Source organism: Saccopteryx leptura, chromosome 2 (assembly GCF_036850995.1).
Source record: "Saccopteryx leptura isolate mSacLep1 chromosome 2, mSacLep1_pri_phased_curated, whole genome shotgun sequence".
Classification (NCBI taxonomy): domain Eukaryota; kingdom Metazoa; phylum Chordata; class Mammalia; order Chiroptera; family Emballonuridae; genus Saccopteryx; species Saccopteryx leptura.
In genome coordinates, this window is record NC_089504.1 from 112,952,095 (window position 1) to 112,974,363 (window position 22,269).

The 22,269-nt window shown below is 40.5% G+C and overlaps 1 protein-coding gene across 2 annotated transcripts in view; it reads right to left on the reverse strand.

Moving 5' to 3' along the window:
• PTPRR (protein tyrosine phosphatase receptor type R) overlaps positions 1-22,269 on the reverse strand; it is a 303,626-nt gene that overhangs the window by 89,631 nt on the left and 191,726 nt on the right. For both annotated transcript variants that reach the window (XM_066368559.1, XM_066368560.1), the window contains one exon: positions 10,741-11,003. In XM_066368559.1, coding sequence (XP_066224656.1) covers positions 10,741-11,003 — 263 coding nt within the window. The remainder of the gene's footprint in view (positions 1-10,740; positions 11,004-22,269) is intronic.

Genomic DNA, 22,269 nt, shown 5'->3' on the forward strand with positions numbered 1-22,269 from the left:
TGCCACTAGCTGTATGGTCCCAGGAATGTCCCTGAGACTTGGACCCAAACTACTAAGATTGTGCTTCGTAAGCAGGAGTCATTTAAATATATAAATATAAATATATAGCAATTTAAGTATATTTGTATATATAGGTATTTAGATACATGGATTTAAATATGTACATTTAAATGTATGTATATGTTTGAAAATATACATGTGTATATATCAATATATAGCTATTATATGTGTAGCTCTCTAACTATATCTATCTCCTCAACTCTGCCCAGAGCTACTGAGGCTAAATATTTGGGTTTGACTAGAATATTTTCTGCCTAAAAATTTTATCTCGGTAGAAAAAAAATGTTTCTACCTAGAAAGCTTCTATTTAGCAGAATACCTAGAAGTGATACAAAGTGTCCCTAGAGGAGTAGAATGTGAAATTAGGTTGAGGAACTACTGCTCTAAGGTTCCTCTCAACTTTAAAATGCTATATGTTTTACTTTTTCTAGAAACCCCTTGTTCTAATATATCACCACCTACTTTGAGACTTCACCGTGCCCACTGTGACACTGCCGTCCACAATGACCGGGGATGAGGGCAGGGTGTCCCTGGTATCACCGAGAGGCTCCGAGCTGAGCTGGGGGATTTCAGCCACGGGAGGTCTAGGCTTTTACTGTTAGGACAACCTGTACTGTTGTTTCCGTGCACCCCCTACAGGCCATATGTGGTAGGATATGCTGAAGTTAGAAATTAGAAATCTCTCAGGATCCCCACTTTTGTTTGCTGAGCATCTACTTCACTGCTCTCAAGGATTTTGCATTTAATAGGGTAGCTAATTACTCTAATCAGATCTCTGTGCACATGCTTCCAAAAGCTCTATCACCCAAGCTCCTGGACTCAATCTGCCCAAACAACAAAATACGTGAGCCCCCGCCCACACCCCTCACCCAGTATAGGCACTGTTTTATCACTACATTCTTTGGTTCTCACCTGCTCCACCAGGACTGCATTCACTGTACTCCAAACTCTCCACTACCTGAGCCTGCCCCTCACAGAGCTTTTGGGCAAAAGAATTGTTTCTATTAGTTTGCTTTTTCTATTAATCTCTACCCCCAATACATTTCACACTCCATGAATTATGTGGATGGAGTGGAAAATAAAATATCTCTGAGGTCGAGATACACTTTAAAGGTTGGTTTAAAAAGTGAAGTAAACTGTCCTATATAAAACCACAATGGCAAGTCAAGCCATGATCACCACAGCCAGGATTATAAAGGTCACCTGGTTCGAGAAGTTGGATGAAAAAATGTTTCCTTTGAGAACTTTCATGATAACATTTTTTAAAGTTAAGTTTTTAAAAAGCACAATAGGGAAGTGTAGACAAGGATAAGGAGAGTTATTCCATATCAAACTCCACAGAATGTTTAAAGATGAATAAATCTTGCCTCTCATGGAGAAATTAGTGATCTCATTATCTAAGACCTCTGTCTAGGTTCCTAAACCATTACTTTACAAATATAGAATCATTCAGCTGCATGATTTTTCTTGTCCTGATGCATATTCATTCTGTAATAACAGGTTCATGATGGAATCTCTTTAGCTTTACAAGACTTGCATGCTGGACAGGAGCAGACAGGCAGTAGACCTAAAATAACTCATTGCTTGCGTAAAGTGGTTGGAGACACTTGGTATCCAGGAAGGAAATGGCGGGCGAGAAGTCTTCCCTGTGCTGGGGCTTTCTAAAGCCACATGGAAATTTCAGAGTTTGAAATAGATGAGAAGCTGACACTGATGAGTAAAGCTTATTTTTTAGCTCACGTGTAAAGCACTCCCACTACCTGTGGGGGATTAGGAAGTAAAGAGACAAAGGTGAGCAAGCACGAGGGTGGGGCTTGGTGAGGAGAGACAGAAACGGAGAGAGAGATTGGGGAGAGAAAGTATTTGTAGGATCAGGGAAAGGAAGGAGAGGCAGTAAAGAGGTAGTTTATTCCTAGAGGTCTTTGTCTTTTCTATGGATAGAATGGGGAAGAAAATTTAAGGAGAGCAGTACAGATTTGGAAAAGCTACCTTCAGCAAAGAGAAAGAGCTGCATGAAGAAGCAGCACCTTTTTGCTCAGTGTGCAGTGTACATCAGAGACTCACACGGCTGAAAATCCATGGCCAAGGTGTATTTGTGCTTTCAGGGTACAATAGGCTTTTGCCATACTTTTCCCTCCCTCATTGATTTGAGTGAGAGAGAGAGGGAGAGATAAAGGGGGGAAGGGCAGGAAAAAAAAGAAGCATCAACTTGTTGTTCCTCTTAGTAGTGCACCCACTGACTACTTCTCCTACGCGGCCTGACAGTGCTCAAACCAGCGCCCTCTCGGGTTGAGCTGGTGAACTCAGTGCTCGGGAAGATGCTCTATCCATTGCGCCACCAGCCAGGACTGCCATACTTCCAATGTTTTCACTCTCATAGGTCCTTGACCACTTCATCATTTTTATTCACATTATTGGTGAAAGTGGGTTTAAAATTCCAATTTGTTGCTCAGACTCCTTAGGTAGAAAATATTCTGAATGGGAATTTAATAACACAATACTACCTTTGGAGCCAAAATTCAGCAGCAAATAAAGCATAAGAAGACTAGAATCATTTAGGAGATCATATTCAGAACAGGGGAATGAGGGTTTGATAAGCTTCCCTTAGCGCCCCCTGGTGCCGCATGAAGGTCAAGCCACGGGAGCAGCTCAGAGACTCTCCCTCCTGCTGGCTGAAGAAGCCAGGCGGCAACCCGCCAACACGGAGATTTATGCCTGTCCGGCAATGGCGAGGTGTTGGAGTTCTGCGTTATTCTCAAAGTATTTTTCCCCTCAAAATTAGCCTAATTGGAAGGACTCATTTCTTTTTCATACTGAGAGTTAGCAAATATTTACAGAATATGTAGCACATGTCGGCATTGTGCTATGGACACCACAATGTTGGGACATGAGAATCAAGAGAGAAAAGGAGGAAATGATCATAAGTCAGGCAGGATGAATGGGCCTGGGAAGGGAAGAATTACTGAAGCTTGTATTCAAGTCTTCAATTTAGAAAAAATATTGGCTCCTACATAAAAGAATTTATATATTACAAGATATATTAGGCAATAATAATTTCACTTGACACATTGTCCTTAAAATTACTTGTGGATGAAATGAGAAATGAAAATTATTGGATGCTAAGCATTGTTTAAAAAGCACATCATATTTGATTGAGTGTGTTTATACCTATTTGCTATTTCTTAAGTTATAGCCCTTTCATCACTACCCTGAGACTTTTTTTCTGAAGGATTTTCCAAAAGGAATTATAGCTTACCTGCTAGAGGACATTAAAGTCATTATGGATTTTTTTTTCTTTTACAAAACCAAGAGCCTGCTTCCTTTTCCCTTTTCCCTAGATGAGACTTGCTAAGAACGGCTTCAAATGCAGTTGTCCACTAGAGGACACTATTTCCACATGCTACACGCAATGAGGATTCATCCCTCCGGTCAGATCAGATCTGAGAACAGACACTTCCCCCACTTGTTTAAATCACACCCAGATAATTCTGATGCATTGCTAAATGGAAACACTACTTTAACACTGACAACAGATGTGCAGGTTAAAACACACACACACACACACACACACACACACACACACACACACACACCCCAAACAAACCTATCAGTTGAAAAAAATAACAATTTTGCTAAATTCACCTGCCTTGGGTGGTCCGTGGTTGTACATTGTTTTGCTGTGAAGGTCATGCGTAATAGCCGGGAAAATCTGATGAGAACAGAGTGACGCCTCATATCATAGGAAAACTATGTTCAAGGAGTCCATTAAATCATAGTGGGACCCTGTGCTGTAATTTTATGACACATTTCCAACAACTACAAAAGTCCTCCTGACACAGTAACTAAGATTTGGAGTTGCTCTCAGAAAGGAAGCAAAATGCACTCTGGGAATTGTCCATGCCTGCCCTGATTAAAATGCTTCTACAGAAAGGGACATGTCATCTAATTCTGTCAACTTGTACATCCAGATCTGGAACATGGTCCCGTAGCTAAGATTTGAAACCTCATTTTGGAAAACATAGCAGTTAGTACTCTTGACTGTGACACTCTAATTTGATCATGGGTAGAGGAATCAGCAAACAAGCCGCTAAAATGATATATACCACAACAACCTCTGTTTTAGAGTCAGGACAAGGAGAACTTTACAGAAATGCCAATGCTGTGCAGCTAGGGGGAGCAAGCACAACTGTCCCTAAAAACAGGTCACACTCTACAGAAGGCTATGAGAGTTCAAGGAGGTAATTGGGTTTTGCCCCCCATAGTGTGAGCGGAGATAAAGACCACCCAGTAACGCTAGCAGCCAGTGTCCAGGATCAGGTTGCAAGTTAATGAACGTTGAAGGATAGGCGTGCTGAGAAATCCTTTCTGCTTGAATCTCAGCGTGAGGGGGCCTGTGTGATGGGTGGTCTGGTGGGAGATACAGCAGTAAGAGAACCCGATGGGACTTACTCTTGTTACTCTGCTAGGGGCCGTGAATGGAGGGGGGGGGGTAGAGAGAGGAAGGAGCTATTATAGTGATTACTATTAGAGCTGCTTCCAGATCTACACTCTTGGGACTTAAATCAACCACAAAGGTTCAAGCATTTCAGCCTAATGCAGTGCAGCTAGGTCAGTGCTTTCCAAGCAAGGTCAGGGATTTTAGAAAGAACTCTCCGGTTCTCAATTTCTTATAAATGTGTGCCTTGGGTTGGTTCTATTCTATACCCCTTGGGTTGTATCCACTGTCATTTCTTTTATTTACCGCTATTACCCTTTGTCTCATGTCATTTATCTTTAGATAGATTTCAAAACGTTTGCCCATGTTCTTAATCCCAATGTTGTTGTTGTTAATAAAGAACCCGTTACAGTTTTTTTTGTTTTTTTTTTGTAACTGTTCAGAACTCCAATCTACCTATCCTACCAACAGAGAGAAACAGCTTGTTGGTCAATGTTAGTGAAGGGCCTGTGCATGTTCTCAATGCCTCCTAACTCTGGACATCCCCAAAGCAGTATTTCGTAAGTATATGATCATAAAAAGCATGAGAAGCTTAAAAGTTCTATCATCAAGGAGAAAGTAGAACAGAGTGGTTATGTGCCAGTTTTGTAGCAGGGCTGTCCATATCTGAATCTCTAACTCTATCTGCATTCCTTTGTGACACTGAACATGCTATTCAATCTAAGTCTCTGTTAGCTCCTTGCAAGAGGGGCATAAAAATAGTGCCTGCCTCAAGGACTGTTGTGAAGAGTATATGAGATAATCTATCTACACAGTGGTCCGCATATAGCAGGCTAGCGGTCAATACATTAGCTTTTGTTACTTGGCCTTCTCTTTCCACTGCATGGACAGCAGCTTGGTGGAGGGGCATCATATGGCGCCTCCATGTCCACTGTCCACCACACACATAGCGAAATGTGCTCTATTATCATCCAGACAGTTTGAATACTATAGAGCTGTCCCTGCCAAACCCCTTGAGAATGGTTTTAGGTTTAACTTTTCTGGATTATTGCCTCATCTCACCCTCTCATCTGGTTTCCTTTCTATATTCATGCTTTCCATTGCCTTGGTCTTTTATGTTGGGTGACCCCTAGGCTCTAGAATGGGAATACACAGATGGAAGGAAAAATGAGACAGACGGTGTGCTTCTAGATTGCCAATGAAATGGTTATCCACCTCCAGTGTGTTTTAATCTATTGCTACAAGTGAATTTTCCTTGATTTAGAATCTGGAAAACATCCTAACAGCCAAGCATAATATCTGCTAAGAGGAATAACAGTGTGACACTCTGTAATATGCCTACTTACTAAATATACTGATTTGTATTCTTTACTTATTCTCCACAGACTATAGGACATATGTGCTCTCCTCACCCCCATATAGAACTCGTTAGTAATACAGCCTCTGGAGCCAGTCTGCTTGGTCCCAAATTCTGTTTGTCACTCTAACACACACACACACACACACACACACACACACACACACACACACACACACACACACTCAGCCCAGTAACTTGCCATTAGGTTACTTGTGCAGTAACTTAAACTCTCTGAGCATTAGTTTCCTCACTGTAAGGAGGGGATAGTAAGTCCCTTGTGAGGATTCAATAAGATAATGCATGTTAGGGGTCAACAGTCTGAGTTGTGCTTTCTATTGATGTTGCTTGGAGTCAACTCAGGATTGACTTCTCAATGGTTGTTTGCTATCTGTGTGGTCCCCCTATTGTCAGGCACAGAAAAAGAGCCATGCTTGATAGACTGCCGTGGTACTGGGTCACAGGTTCCATTAGAACACGTGGTGTTTATTGGAAGGGGGCTACGTGGTGTAATGGTCTGGACAGATCAGGGGAAAGGGAGAAAAGATTAAGAAATACAGATGGGTAGTTACAGAATAGTCACAGAGATCTACAGTACAGCAAAGGGAATACAGCCAATAATATCGTAATAACTATGGGTGGGACAGGTGGATACTTGAAATATCAGGGGGGCCACTCTGTAAAGTACACTATTGTCTAACCGCTGTGCTGTCCATCTGAAGCTAATACAGAATAACACTGAATGTAAACTGTAATTGAAGAAGATGATCACAGAAACCTGGAGTATAAACTTGAACTCCGCTATGACTAGTGCTGTAACCTTGGGCAAAGGTAGTGATGCTGTAAGTGTCCCTCCCAGACCTTCACCAGGCTGGTGCCCATATCCCCCCCACCCCACCCCCACCCACACACACTGCTGGGAGCAGGGGCTGCGAATGACACACAGCTGCCCCTTCCCTGGAGAATCACCCTCAGCTGATGAGAGTGGCCTAGTCCAGAGATGCCTAGGAAGTTATGCCTCCACCATCACCAGGCTGGCCTGAGTCAGTGGTTGACTGACACAGGGGTACCGAGGCCCAGGCTATTTGCCATAAGGTGAGCAACTGTTCATGAGGTGTCATCATGCTCCACCTCTCCCTATGTGACCAGGCTGCAACCAGATGTCAGCCAAGGCCGTCTCTTGGCTTGGCCTCTTCTCCTCTGCTCTGCATCCCCACCTCTCCTGTAGATTTCTCCAGAGAGCATCCTCTCAATAAAGCTTGGACAAGAATCCTTGTCTCAGGCGACACTGGTCAGGAGCCTCTCCCAAGGCCTAAGAGAGAAGATTCTGGGTCTCAGCTTCACTTGAAGAAAAATGAGGGAGTTGGGTCCATTTTCATTGATGGGTCTATTCCATGACTACAGATATTAATTTTCAAAGTATTATTTGTATACTTGGTACCCAGATATTTATTCATTCTATATTCTTTCCTTCTTTATGTCTCTAAAAGGGAAAATAGTTGAGGAACAAATAAGTATCCTCTAAGTTAAACTTCTTGAGCACTGAAATTTTTCTCTGCCAGGCAAAGCAGCGTGCAGAAGTCAGGACATCACACTTTGCCTGGAGGAAGTTACAGTGAACAAAGGCTTTGAGTTTAGGCTAGGATAATTTCTCAGCTACAGAGTTTCCACTGCTTCTCCCACTGCAAACATCTCTCTAGCCCTGATAGGATGCTCCCAGGCACAGCCAGGTTGCAACCCCTAAGAAAACCACTAAAATAACATAACTGGGTGCTGGATCATCATTTGCATGGTATTTATGGATACTAAAATAAACCACACTGCAGTACAGCTTAAGAAAAGTTAGAGGATGTTTATTTCTTAAGTATCAGCAACACTCAGGGCCTACAGAGGCCTTGTTGGGATAGAAAGAAAAACTCGTCCTGGCTGGTTTGCTCAGTGGATAGAGCACTGGCCTGTTGTGAATTAAATTTTAAGGCTTAAAACTCTCAGAAAAGTTTTCTGACTCTGTGGAATGTTGTACAACTTTCATATAATATCATTCTTAAAACTCATCACTATACCATCTTGGCAGGGAATTATAGAAAAAATGGGTGAGGATAGATGAGAAAAAGAAGATAGAATAAGCAAAATGTTTCCCTACTACTGTTGGTAAGTTACCTGAGAATTATTCATTCTAATATGAATGAATGAATGAATGAATGAATGAATTCACTCAAGCATTTCTTTTTAGAAGCTTCTGCTCTTCAGGAATTATGTTCTGTATATAAGAGACAAGAGACAAGTAAATCATATATGTGCCCTCAAGAAACTCAGAGTGTAGGAGTAAGGCATTGCTAAATAAAAATTTACCTACCTCTGAGAAGTTTTACATACTGCATGCACATAGGGTTATGTAAATAGAGCCAACGGGGACAGAGGAGAGAGAGCTGAGTCAGTGTCAGTAAGGTGGGATAGAGAAAGAAGGAGAAAGAGCTTGGAAGGGTTTCCAAGAGAAAGCAATGCTTCAATTTCCCTCTCTGTATTCTTTTCCTGCCCCTCACCCCATGCTTCGCCTTTCCCCTCTTCTCTCCTCACTGGATAATCCAACCACAGCCCCTTCCTCTCTCACTGCCTTTGACAGGAGTGATTCCTAAGAAGTTCCTCCAACTCAACCTACCTCAAAGAGAGAGTTTAAAACAGAAGTAGGCATTAGTGCTGCGTGTGAAAATGAAGCATGTTTTGTGGTTAGTCCATTGACAAACTTAGCGAGCACACGTGAGAGAAGTAGTGAGGATGGAAAGTTTAAAGAAGACCAACAAGGCAACCAATATACTCTGCCTAGTTAAGACACATCTGGGAACGGAAGAAAAGACAAGAACCAGAAGAGGAATGTTAAGGGAATTTCTCTGATACAAAAGAAAATGTATATCTATGCTGGGAACAGCTTTAGCAAAGAGGGAACAGTGGAAAATGGAGAAGGAAAATCGATGGAGTCCATCATGACGATTGGGAGAAAATGACCTGGAGCCTCAGTGGACAGAACAGCTTTCTCCTGCTTGAGGTGGAAGCAAGTGGGAGGTAATGGGTGGGGAGTTTGTAGCCCGGGCGCAGAGAATTCATTTAATTATTGATTACACATTTACTCTGCTAATGTCCCCCACATGGACCACAAAAACGAGTATGACACCATGTCGATACTCCTTTTAGCAAACATTCATTTCATTTAAATGAATACATGAAAATTTAACTTTAGGTTCCTTGAAATTCTAATATGCCCAGTGTGGCCAACAAAGAGCAGGAAGCTGGGCGGAGGTACTCCCTAGGGGGCTTACTCACTGACCTTGCTTAGAATTAGTGGCACATCATGACAATAAAAATTAGTTTGACTTTTAGTCAGTTTTAAGATCATCTATAGAAAGTGACCCCCTTATTGCCTGCATCTCAGCTGATCTTCGCCACACCTTCCCTTTGGTACACCGCCGATGCTCAGAGGCCTATTGCCAGGTTCTCTTTGAAGAAAACATAAACGGATAAAACTAACTTGGGTAACAGAAGTAAAAGAACCCGAAGGAGGTAAAAAAGTCAGGTGAACCACTTCGTATTACAGAAGAAGAAAGTGAAGTTCAGGTAGATGAATGGCTCATGAGCCACTCAATCCAGAAATGGCAGAGCTGGGTGTTCAATCCAGTTCTCCTGACTCCTGGCTAGCTTCAGGAAAAAGTCCAGCTTGTGTACCTTCCCACACTGCACTGCACACGGCAACTTAGTGGTGCTCAAGCAAGGGAATGGTACCTGGATCCAACAGGAAACTATCATATATTCGGGGGGAGGAAGTAGAAAGATTGACTGGATTGCTCTCCATTTTCCTTCTGTTATGAAGCCAAAGTGTTTTCCCTTAAAGGACTGGAGCTCACAGCAGCCAATCCCTTTCTTTTCAATTCATTCATTGTTCTTTGACAATACTTTCAAAGAAATGTGAACGGCCAACTTGGTTCTTCTGCTGTGCTTATAACCACAAACTCTAGTTTTCTGAAGAAATGTGGTGTGTGTGTGTTAGAAAACAATAAAAAATTTATATATGTGATCTACAAATCTAAGGCGACAAAACAGATAATGATAGAAAATGGAGAGAGAGGAAAAGAATAAGAGAATGAACCTGGGAGGATATTGTGAAAACTTTTTAGTTCCTCCACTACCCTGACATGCAGTGTTGAAGAGAATATAAATTATATTTTATATGTAATCATGAATCTTCTTATTTTAAATAATGCCATGGGAAAGCTTTACTTGGTATTTTGGGGAAACAAACAATTAGCCCCTTGTTTGTGTATTTTGCATATTCTAATTTTCATACATTGGATTTGCTTTAAATAGGAATGAATCGGTGTAAGAACATTGCAAAGGCAGGCGAAGCTACAAAAATAATGTTATGAATCTTGACAATGCTTGTTTTCCTCAAAGGAAGCAGAGGGAAAACTTTATAAAAAAATTAATTTGCAGTGTAAACTTTTTCTACCTTACTCCAAACACAATCAATGTGGACTTTGGTGCAAAATACCTGAATTTCATTTCCTGTCCTTCTGTCTACCAGAGTTCTGATGACAATTAAACAGAATAGGTCAGTAGCCCTCAGAAAGTACTCAATAAATGATTGTAGAAGCTGTCCTGTAGTTGAAGATGACCTTGGCTTGGGTCTACAGCAGTTTAACAAGATCAGATGTAACTGAAAGGCTTTGTGTAACACAGCTCGATTTATTGGGAAGCAAGGAAGCCTGTTTCTTCCTGCTGCCTATTTGGTGATGACTGATTCTACCTAATATGTCAATCATCTCTAGTTCTATGAATTTAGTTGGTGAATATTCTATAAAAAAAATCCACAGGTAGGGGATACAGAAAAACCTCTTACCTCTCTTGAAGTCCTATGGGTTTCATTCTGAATGGAGAAGGGCAGACAGAGGTAGTAGCTTTGATCTCAGGAGCGTACCGACCTTGAGGGTCCACAACCACACTCAGGACTTTTGGCGCCTGCTCGGGCTGGACCATGCTGTTGACTGTCTTAGCCTCAGACTGTGCTGGTTTTAATGTGAGGGGTGACAGGTGGATCTCCTGGTTTTTCTCTTTATCTTGTCTCAAAGAAAGCTGAAACTTTTCTTTTAATCTGTAAAGAATCTATAGAAGTAGATATAAAGGGCTCTTGTCACATCATTTCCACACTCAACAACAAAGCATGATCTCTTCCACCCCACCATAGAAGACAAACCAAAGTAAAGGTTTAGCAATAATACAAGTCAGCATAGATGGCTAGGATGGTTCTTCTGGTTTGTGGCATTGAGTTTTTTTTCAAAAGGATATACTTGGCATTTCTAGATATTTGGTGCACACACATATTAAATATGTATGTACATTAATTAATTCCACAAATAGTATTAAAAGCATAGTTGGCTAATTTAATAAAAGTGCCAGATTTTAGTTTGATGGAAGCTTTTAATTAAAATGACTGACATGGAAGGCTTATAGAAAGAGGAACCATGAAATATGAGCTCACAACATATACAGAAACAGAGATCTGCATCCAATACAACATGTAAAAAGAAAGTCTTGAAAAATATTAATGAAAGAATAGTTATGCTATAAGCCAGGGGTAGTCAACCTTTTTATACCTACCACCCACTTTTGTATCTCCGTTAGTAGTACAATTTTCTAACTGCCCACTGGTTCCATGGTAATGGTGACTTATAAAGTAGGGAAGTAACTTTACTTTATAAAATTTATAAAGCAGAGTTACAGCAAGTTAAAGCATATAATAATAATTACTTACCAAGTACTTTATGTTGAATTTTTGCTAAGTTTGGCAGAATAAATCTTTATAAAACAACTTACTATAGCTAAATCTATCTTTTTATTTATACTTTGGTTGCTCTGCTACCGCCCGCCATGAAAGCTAGAATGTCCACTAGTGGGCAGCAGGGACCAGGTTGACTACCACTGCTATAAACCATAATTTCTCATGTTGGTATGTATCTGCATCAGTCATATATTACCTTGCACATCTAGTATATATTTGGAATAATTAAATTCAGGGCATCTATCAAAGAATAATTTTGAAAAGAATTTTTTTCTTACATTTTCCCCCTTTTAATTTATGTGGAAAACAAACAAAATGATCACTTTTCCCCATAGTCGTAGTTCTTTCTAGAATGGCTAATATAAATCAGAAAAGGTAGGCTCTTCACTTTTAAACTTTTAAAAGAATTGGACTGACTTTGCTGAGACACTCTAATGGGCCACATTTTGAGGTGAGGAAAGTTTTTCTTTCCTGTCCTCAATCTTAACATTTTATAGGCTTTTTTCCCCTCTCTTTTTAAAATTTACTTAAATCACAATAATTATTTTTCCAGTTTTATTTATTAATTTTTATTTTTATTTATTTTTCTCAAGTGAGAGGAGAAAGATAGACTCCTGCATGCATCCTGACCGGGATCCACCTGGCAACCCCCATCTGGGGCCATGCTCATAACCACACAAATTTTAGCACCTAAGGCAGAGGCTCCACAAAGCCATCCTCATTGAGCAGAGCTGACATGCTCAAGTCAATCAAGTTATGGCTGAGGGAAGGGAAGAGAGAGAGAGAGAGAAAGGGGAGGGGGAGGGGGTGTAGAAGCAGGTGGTCACTTCTCCTGTGTGCTCTGACCAGGAGTCAAACCCAGGACATTCACACACAGGGCTGGCGTTTACCACTGGGCCAACAGGCCAGGGCATTTTTCCAGTTTTACTGAGATATAATTGACATACAACATTGTATAAGTTTAAGGTGTACAAAGTAACAATTTGTGTTTTCTCTCATGTAGGTGCTGATGTCACTCCAATTCTTGCAGAAGCTATACATCCTTGTGCTTCTTCAAGTCTGTTCAAGGAGGTGTCTTGATTAGTTAATCACGTGGAGAGCTGGCTTAACCCATTATCTGCAATGACAGCACTAATGATATCTGCCTCCTATTTAACTCCTCTGTTTAATTTCTGGAACTCATTAGCTAAATGAGTATTATTTTAGGGAATAGGGCTTTTCTGGCACTTCTTAATTATATTTTACTCTAGTTATGAGGCTCATTCTTTTCTTTCAAAGTTCTTTTAAATTCTAGTAATTGCTATATTTTAAATCTATTGGAAAGATACAAAGTCTACATATATATTTTCTTATTAAAAGATGAACATATAGGTAAAAAAAGTTAGGAAAGAATTCACCTAAAATTTGGGAAGAAATAAATATCACTGATAATTTATTTCAGGAAAATATTAGAAAATATTTATCCAGTATTCTCAAAATAGAGTAGTAAAAAAAAAAACCCCCAAAAAACCCCAAACAAACAAAAAAACAACCAGCCTAGTCAACAAGATAAGATTATAAAAAAGAATCAGGATAAAATAAAAACATAGCAATGTAAGATGAAAAGGTATCAGAATTAAAAAAAAAGGAAATAATTCAAAGTGGCAAGATGTAAATCTTTTTTTTTTTTTTTTTGTATTTTTCTGAAGCTGGAAACGAGGAGAGACAGTCAGACAGACTCCTGCATGCGCCCCACCGGGATCAACCCGGCACGCTCACTAGGGGCGACGCTCTGCCCACCAGGAGGCAATGCTCTGCCCCTCCGGGGCATCGCTCTGTTGCGACCAGAGCCACTCTAGCACCTGGGGCAGAGGCCAAGTAGCCATCCCCAGCGCCGGGGCCATCTTTGCTCCAATGGAGCCTCGGCTGCGGGAGGGGAAGAGAGAGACAGAGAGGAAGGAGAGGGGGAGGGGTGGAGAAGCAGATGGGCGCTTCTCCTGTGTGCCCTGGTCGGGAATCGAACCCAGGACTTCTGCACGCCAGGCCGACAGTCTACCACTGAGCCAACCGGCCAGGGCCAAGATGTAAATCTTTGCAAACAATAAAGAACAGAACTGACAATGCAGAAAATATAATTAGTGGTGTATAAGGTATCTACAGTAAAGTGAGAGACTGCATGGAATGTAGAACAAAGGGTAAAGAAATGAAGATAAAGACAAGGAAAAAGATACGAAAAGTCAGAGGAGAGGCATGGTCAATAATAAACCAGAATAAATGAAAGAGAAAGAAGTCGTTCAAAACTATTTTCAATGCTTACTAAGTCATGTATTGTGGAAGGTATAGTGTATTCTGCTATGAACAAAATAGACAGCACCCTGTTCTTATGGAATTTAGGGATATGGAATAAAAAATGTTTTTAGTTTAAAAATGTCTAAGAATAAGCCCTGGCCGGTTGGCTCAGTGGTAGAGCGTCGGCCTGGCATGCAGGAGTGCCGGGTTCGATTCCTGGCCAGGGTACACAGGAGAAGTGCCCATCTGCTTCTCCATCCTCCCCCTCTCCTTCCTCTCTGTCTCCCTCTTCCCCTCCCGCAGCCAAGGCTCCATTGAAGCAAAGTTGGCCTGGGTGCTGAGGATGGCTCTATGGCCTCTGCCTCAGGCGCTAGAATGGCTCTGGTTGCAACAGAGCGATGCCCTGGATGGGCAGAGCATCGCCCCCTGGTGGGCAGAGCATCACCCCCTGGCGGGCATGCCGGGTGGATCCTGGTCGGGCGCATGCGGGAATCTTGTCTGACTGCCTCCTCGTTTCCAACTTCAGAGAAATACAAAAAAAAAAAAAAAAAAAATGTCTAAGAATAGTAAATGTGAGGATAAAATGGAAAAAGTTTTTATGACTGAGAAAAAAAATGCATGTTACAAAGAATGCACGAATTCCACAACTAGATAAATTGATGTTCATGCGTATGAAGCCAACAGAATTTCTCAAATAGCTGGGGGATAAAAATATGCTATCTGTGTACCCTTCTGAAAAACAAACAAAACTTACTCATAGCCATGATTCAAAATTAAGAAGTAAAGAACTAGAAATTGTGATGTAAAAGGGAGCTTTGGAATTACTTAAACAGTGAAACTAAATGTAATTATGTCTCAGGCTTTGTCTACAATCCAACATTTCAGATAGTAGTAACAAGAAAGAAGTTTGGGTGAGGACAGAGAGGTAAGAAATAGAGGTGAACATACGTTAAGTGACTTTAAATTAGGGGGACAGAGGGAATCATAGTTAGGATGGACCTATTTATATACTAAAGAACTTGAAGTCTAGTGTAATAAGCTGGCTTGCCCAAAGCAGCATTGAGCTGTGGTGGAGCCCAGCCCTAGTGGTCTGTCCTGCCGCCCGATGCACTTTCCAGCCTGGACCTTGCCTCCGGGCTGCTCTTCACCCTCTCATTTTTGAAGACTGACTCTGAAATCACATCTGCAGCTGATGTTATTCTCACCACTGATTTTGAAAGATCTTTTGAAGAAAGAAAGATTATGCACGTTTGAGGTATAACTAGAAATGCCTATTATAATTTGAACTGCCAGGAAATTAGAATCCTTCACGTTTTTTCATATCAGTTTTTTTCTTCATAACCTGGAAACTTTTATAATGCTGCTATTCATTGACTCTGACAGGGTAAAGCTCAATCTTGAAAATTTGAAAACAATGGGTTCTAAATATTACATGATAAATATTACTTACAAAATTGTCTAATGTTAAGCAACAAGTTATTATAATTTCTTTGACAAGTTACAGGATAGAAAATACTAAAAATAAACCCCTCCCCCTGTGTATAATGCCTAAGGATAGGTAAGTTTTTAACTTATTGTTTCCCTTTAGTTTCCATAACCCTTAAAGGACACTTTGCCACCAATACCACTGCAAAACCAAAAGTCCCACTAGAACAGTGCCAATCAGATGACCCATACGTGTTAAGCTAACACACAGCTACTAAAGGGGGAGGTACTAAAATTTCATTATTTTTAAATTGCGAGCAATTTATTTTCCTGAATAAGCACAGGAAAAAAAAACCTGTCCCTTTACTGAAAAATATAAATAGAAGGTAATGTATATATTATACATTCTAAGTTCTTGCCATCTAAATATAATATGGTTATTGGAACATTTGCTTGCCTGTGTACATCTGGGTTTTGAGAAGCACAGTTCAAAAGTGAGAATGAGAAAGGCAAGGAAATGCTAGCCTCCACAGCAGTTCTTGACAGGTCGCTTTTATGATTGCACTTGTGTGAAACAAGCTCCAGTCCAAAGTCCTTGTTTACCACTCATGAACTACATTCTTGACGAGGAACCTCTGTCACGTATTTTACAGTAATCTATTTACTTCGTCTCTGGTTAAAGGTCAATTTTTTTAATTTTTAATTTTTTTAGAAAGGGAGACAGACAGACAGGAAGGGAGAGAGATGAGAATCATCAACCCATAGCCAGGGCACCTTAGTTGTTTATCAAACTTTTACTCATATTTGCCTTGACTGGGAGGCTCTAGCCGAGCCAGTGACCCCTTGCTCAAGCCAGCAACCCTGGGCCCAAGCCAGTGACTTTTGGGTTCAAACCAGCAACAATGGGGTCATGTCTATGATCCCCTGCTCAAGCCAGCAACCTTAGGGTCTCGAACCTAGGTCCTCAGCATCCCAGGCCAACACTTCATCCACTATGCCACTCCCTGGTCAGGCTAGAAGTCAGTTTTTAATCTGTCTCTTTATAGTTTGTGTACAGACTAGTTGCTACATCCTTGGGGAAAAGCAAAACTTGGAGAGTGTATCAATGCGTACAGGACACTGTTTAAAAATATCCAAGAGAGGCCCTGGCCAGTTGGCTCAGTGGTAGAGCGTCGGCCTGGCGTGCAGGAGTCCTGGGTTCGATTTCCGGCCAGGGCACACAGGAGAAGCGCCCATCTGCTTCTCCACCCCTCCCCCTCTCCTTCCTCTCTGTCTCTCTTCCCCTCCTGTAGCCAAGGCTCCACTGGAGCAAAGTTGGCCGGGCGCTGAGGATGGCTCTGTGGCCTCTGCCCCAGGTGCTAGAATGGCTCTAGTTGCAACAGAGCAATGCCCCAGATGGGCAGAGCATCGCCCCCTGGTGGGCATGCTGGGTGGATCCCGGTCGGGCACATGCAGGAGTCTGTCTGACTGCCTCCTGTTTCCAGCTTCAGAAAAATGAAAAAAAAAAATCCAAGAGAGAGACTGGACTGTTCGAAAAAATGTAGAATAAATTGTGGAGTTGCTCCTTGGCAATAAGGCATTTGTCATGGAAATAAGCTATTTGGCCACACTCGTCACCAGCAGGACGTGTGCTGTTCTTCTGGGGACATTCGCTGATGACTGGAAGTGTTTTTCAGTTGTCATTCTGGAGTGCGTGTGGGGTATTGTTGGCATCTAGTGGGCAGATGTTATGAATGCTGCTAAATACCCTACAATTCACAGGACAGACCCCCTCCTTCACAACAAATTATCCAGTCCAAAGTTTCAACAGCGCTGCTGTAGAGAAACCTGGGATGAGGGATCTTTAAAATCACCTGGTATGATCTCATTTTACATTTAAAGACAGAGTGGTTTAATAAGTATGGATGGTTAGAAATGAAGCGTAGAATCCAGGTTCCCTGACTTATGCCTGTGATCATTCCCCTCTACTGTTTCTTGTAAATCCCACACCCTTCTTCCCAACCTCTTTCCTGAAGCCTCTGGAGAAGTGTGTCAGAGATTTTCCTCTGCTCAGCTTGAGGGCTGGAATATAGCAGAGGCATATTTCTCTGTGTGAATGCGCCTTGTTTTACAGTTCAACCTAAAAGCTTACCATAGCAATGAAAAGTCAATATTTTTTACTTTACCTTCAGAGCTTGCTGTTTGAATCCTGGAATGTAATAAAATCATTTGATCATGTGAAAAAAAAAGAAATAAAAGGTAAACTACAGCAAGGGATAAAAAATAATAGCAGGAAGAAGAAGGCCAGGGGAACACAGAAATAAGAGGAAGCTAAAAAACCCTATAAAGCTCTTTTGCGGCTTACAATTTTTATTTAAAAAGTCTCATAATCAGGTAACACAAAATATCTGTGAGAATTAATAATATGTTCAGATTTTGAAATACTACCAACAGTCCATAGCATGTGTTTGTTCTTTGCAGTATTTTATAGTTAGTTCTGGAAGAACTCATTCATTTATTTCATTTAATTGAATAAACATGAATTAATATCTACATTATTCCAGAAACAAGACATTCTGGATGCAAAGGTGGCATCTAATCCTGTCCTCTGGAAACTCACAGGCTTTCAGAAGAGACAGATGTGTCCAGAACAAGATACTAAATACAGAAATAGAGATAAGTCCATAGTAGGTACGGGGTGGGGACACATTTACCAGGTCTGCCTGGGTTGAATAGTTCTGATGAATACAGGCATTCTCAGCCTTTCACTAGATCCCTCTGTGGCCAGAAACAGATGTCCACAAGGCAGTGACAAAACTAAAAGAAACCATGATTTGACAATATTATCTATGGAATCATGGTAATGAGTTCAAACTTTTACTCCAGATAGACTTGGATTTGAATCCCAATTCCTCTCCTTAGACATCCCTATACACACATCCACACATTGCTCTCTGTCAAGTCACTTATTTTCTCTGAACCGTGGATTTCTCATCAGTAAAATTAGGAAGCTAATATACATTAAGTGTTTATGCATAGAGCCTATAGTTAACAATACTGTATATAATACAGTTTTTCTAAGAGGGTAGATCTTATGCTCAGTGTTCCTATTATAACACAAAATAGAGAGGGATATGTTTATGGCATAGATTGTCCTGATGTTTTCATGGGTGTATACTTATCTCCAAATTCATCAGGTTGTGTATATTACATATGGATAGCTTTTTGTATGTTAATTATACCTCAATAAAGTAGTGTAAAAGTACATTAAATGTTTAATACCAGGCAGTAAATTTACTACTAGTAAGTATGCAATTTAATTAATTAATATTGTTTTTTTTAGTTTTGTTCTTAGTAAGAGGATTGTATTCTTACCTAGATGATTTTTATTAATACAGAAAAAGTTGAAAATCAGTTTGATACATATACCTACTTTGGAAAATGGTTCTGAACTAAATAATTCCAGAAAGAACTCTAATCCCATTTTTTTCAATCTCTAGGGATTATACATTGCAAATTAGAAAAGTGTGGCTATTTATGTCCACCTTTGACTTGTATTTACTGAGTGATGCTCAGACCGCAGCAGGTGGTCTGATCTAGGATTTCCTGCCTCAGCTAACAAGGCCATGCCTAGAGGAACTCTTTGTATGACAGATGAGTGGCTCTTCTATGAGTCTAACATGCCAGAGCTTTTGCTGACCCAAACAGCTGTTTTTGTATGTTTTCTGTGCTTTCCAGAAGCAATCTGGCATGTAGATATCTCTACCTACATTTCACAAATGCCTCTGTACTTGTTAATAAACTTCTAAGTACATCTGAAGGTCTAAATTAGATGACAAATGCTATTCTTTCTCCTATTGATTCAAGTTGATGAACTACTTCTGAATGGACTGGAAGTTGCTCACACATGTTTTTCTTGGAAACTTGTATTTGTCTGTTTGTCGTCCCACCCACTGTACATTAACATTTGAGGGGTGTTAAATAAGTCACACACTTGAAATATCATGCATGTCTAATTTTATGCCTTGAAACATACATTTTTTTATTTTAAGAAAAGTAAACAATATGCCGCATTTCAAAAATTTTGCCAAGCCTTATGTTACCGTTATACAGTGTCTGAAATCATCCGTCACAGCAATTTACCTATGTAAATTAATAATAAAACCACAAGCTCTGCATTCCTATGGTGTATAGGAAGGCTGGGAGCAAATAATGGTATTTGATTTTTCATAAATATAATTAATGCCTCCCAGAAAATTTTCAAGTTTTATCTTTTCTTTTGTCATGGAATCAACAAAATTATGAGATACAGATTGGACTATATGCATTTAAGAATCACAAAAGTGATAGTATAACTATTACTGAGAGATCTAAGTAAAAAACTTAACTTTAAATCAAGCTCATCATCAAAAACATTAGAACTTTTACAAAGATAAGCTTATTTTAGAGAATCACATTTGATGTGCCCCAAAATGTGAACTGTTGAGTTATTAGTGTTAAGTTGCATCAGATAAACTTAACCTAACCCTAACCCTCTCTATTAAGTAGGTTTTATTTTTTTTTATCATCAACTCTCTTCTCTGTGTTGATAGTTTGTTCCCCCATTAGTTTTTTAAGTGACCTTTTCATAGTAAAATCCAAGATCATGTTTGAAATATATCATTCTACTACTCTCTTTCATTGATTCAAGAACTATTGGAATATGATTTAGAAATAGTACTATGCCCCAGGAATGGGAGCATCACCACCCAGGTAGTCAACCAAGTAACCCAGAAGTCATTCTTCATTGTCTTCTTTCCTGCTCCCAGAGAATCAGTACACAGCCAAGTCCTGTCAGTTCCACCTACAGATACATTCCAACCCCTCACTTCTCTCCATCTCCGTCACCAACTCTGGGTCACCATCATCTTCCTCATCAGGCTGATACAATAGCCTCCAAAATCCTCCTGTGCCACACTGCACTTCATGCTATGTCCCCAAGCACTCTGCATAAGCAGAGAACATAATCTTTAAACACACACATCAAAGCTTTGCCTCAAGCACTCAGCTCCCCTCCTCTTGAATCTAGAGAAGCTAAGCTTATTTCCACCTCAGCTGTTCCCATCTACCCTCTCCCGGAACCCCTTCCCCCATGTTCATGTCTCCGACGGCTCTGCTCCTCTCACTTATTGTTATGTCATCTTTTCATGGCACTTAACACTATCTGAGTTTTTTAAAAAGAGTAACAAACTTAATTTTTTAAGCGTAATTTCAGATTTACAGAAAAGTTGAGCAGAGAGTACAGAGATCCCTCTACCCTTTTTCCCTACCTCCCTAAGCAACCTCCCCTGTTATTCACTCCTTGAATTAGTGTGGTACATTTGTTATAATTTCTGAGCTAATATTGATAGGATTAATCAAAGGCTATAGCTAGATTACAATCACTTGGAGTGTTGTACACTCCATGAATTTTGACAAATATATAATGTCATACACAGGGGTGGAAAAAGTAGGTTAGTAATAATAATAAATAATACAATGATAAACTCTGCATTTTGTGTATTTATAATGTAAACCTACTCTTGCTTACCCCTGTACTCACCATTAGGGTATCGTATAGAATAGTTTCAGTGACCTAAACGTCTTCATTTATTCACTCCCTCACTCCCTTTCCTCACCCAGCCTCTCGCAAACACTGATCTTTTTATGATCTCTATAGCTTTGACTTTTCCAGAATGTCATATACTTGAAATGGTATAATATGTTTACCATTTGATTTTTAAAAAATATATTAATTATTATCCATGTCCCCTCTAGAGTATAGTCCTCATGAAAAAAGGATATTTCAATTATTTATTTATTGACTTAGTTGGGATGCCATTGGTTTATAAAACCATACTAGTTTCAAGTGTACAACTCAACAGACCACCATTTGTTCCCTACACAGTGAGCCCTCTGATCCTAGCGACGTCTCTTTCTGTTCCCATTTTCCCCCCTTTGCCCAGCCCCATCGACCCCCATTCTACCTCTCCCTCTGGCTATCACCACGCTGTTGACTCTGTTTAGGTGTTATGTATATATCTTTTTGCTAATCTGGATGAAAAAAGAACAGAGATTTTATATGTCTTGTTCTCTACTTTTCCCACAGTGCCAAACAACAGGTCCTCAGTGGATCCTCTGCAGGAATCTGTGGATTGAATGAATGGATGAATCCACTTACCAATCGATACTCTGCAACTACCTATACTTTTGAAATATTCTTTTCTTGATTCGCTCTAGTAACTTTGAAGCAGACTTACCTAGGTTTATGACTTTGCAGATATTGGGAAAAGAAGAGTAGTTCCCCGGTCCCAAGTGGTTGAAGGCATGGCTGCTGTGTAACCTCTTGCCCTTGCCACCTGAGACCAGTATCTCATGTAGGGATTTATCCAGTCATTTTACACTCATGGTGCTCCCTGGGTTGGAAACACAGAATCTGGAGCACATGTTACACGCTAACAGCAAGCCCTGCGCTGCCCCCCCTCCCCCCTGCTGCTCACGGACTGCTCCCGGCTCTGCTGCCCCACTTTCCTCCCTGTAACCTCGCTTTGTTCTTCTGAATCTTGCCACTGACCACCTGAGCAAGTTCCATTTTTATCACTCTCTGCCCTTTCTATCTTCCCATCCTCACACCCCTCACATTTTCACCTGCGAAGCAGAAAAGCACCCTAATTGCGACTGACAAAAGACAGCACAGCACTCAAGACTTCCTGCGCTTAGAAAATGAAGAACCAGATATTTTAAAGTGCAGGGAGCCATAACAAGGAACCATACAGCCTCCCAAACCCTAGAAATCACCAGAGGTCTCCACTACAATTTCCATAACCTCCAATATTAAAGTTAGTTTTCTGTAACCTCTACCACTTAATATACAAAGATCTATTTTCTTAATCAATTTGT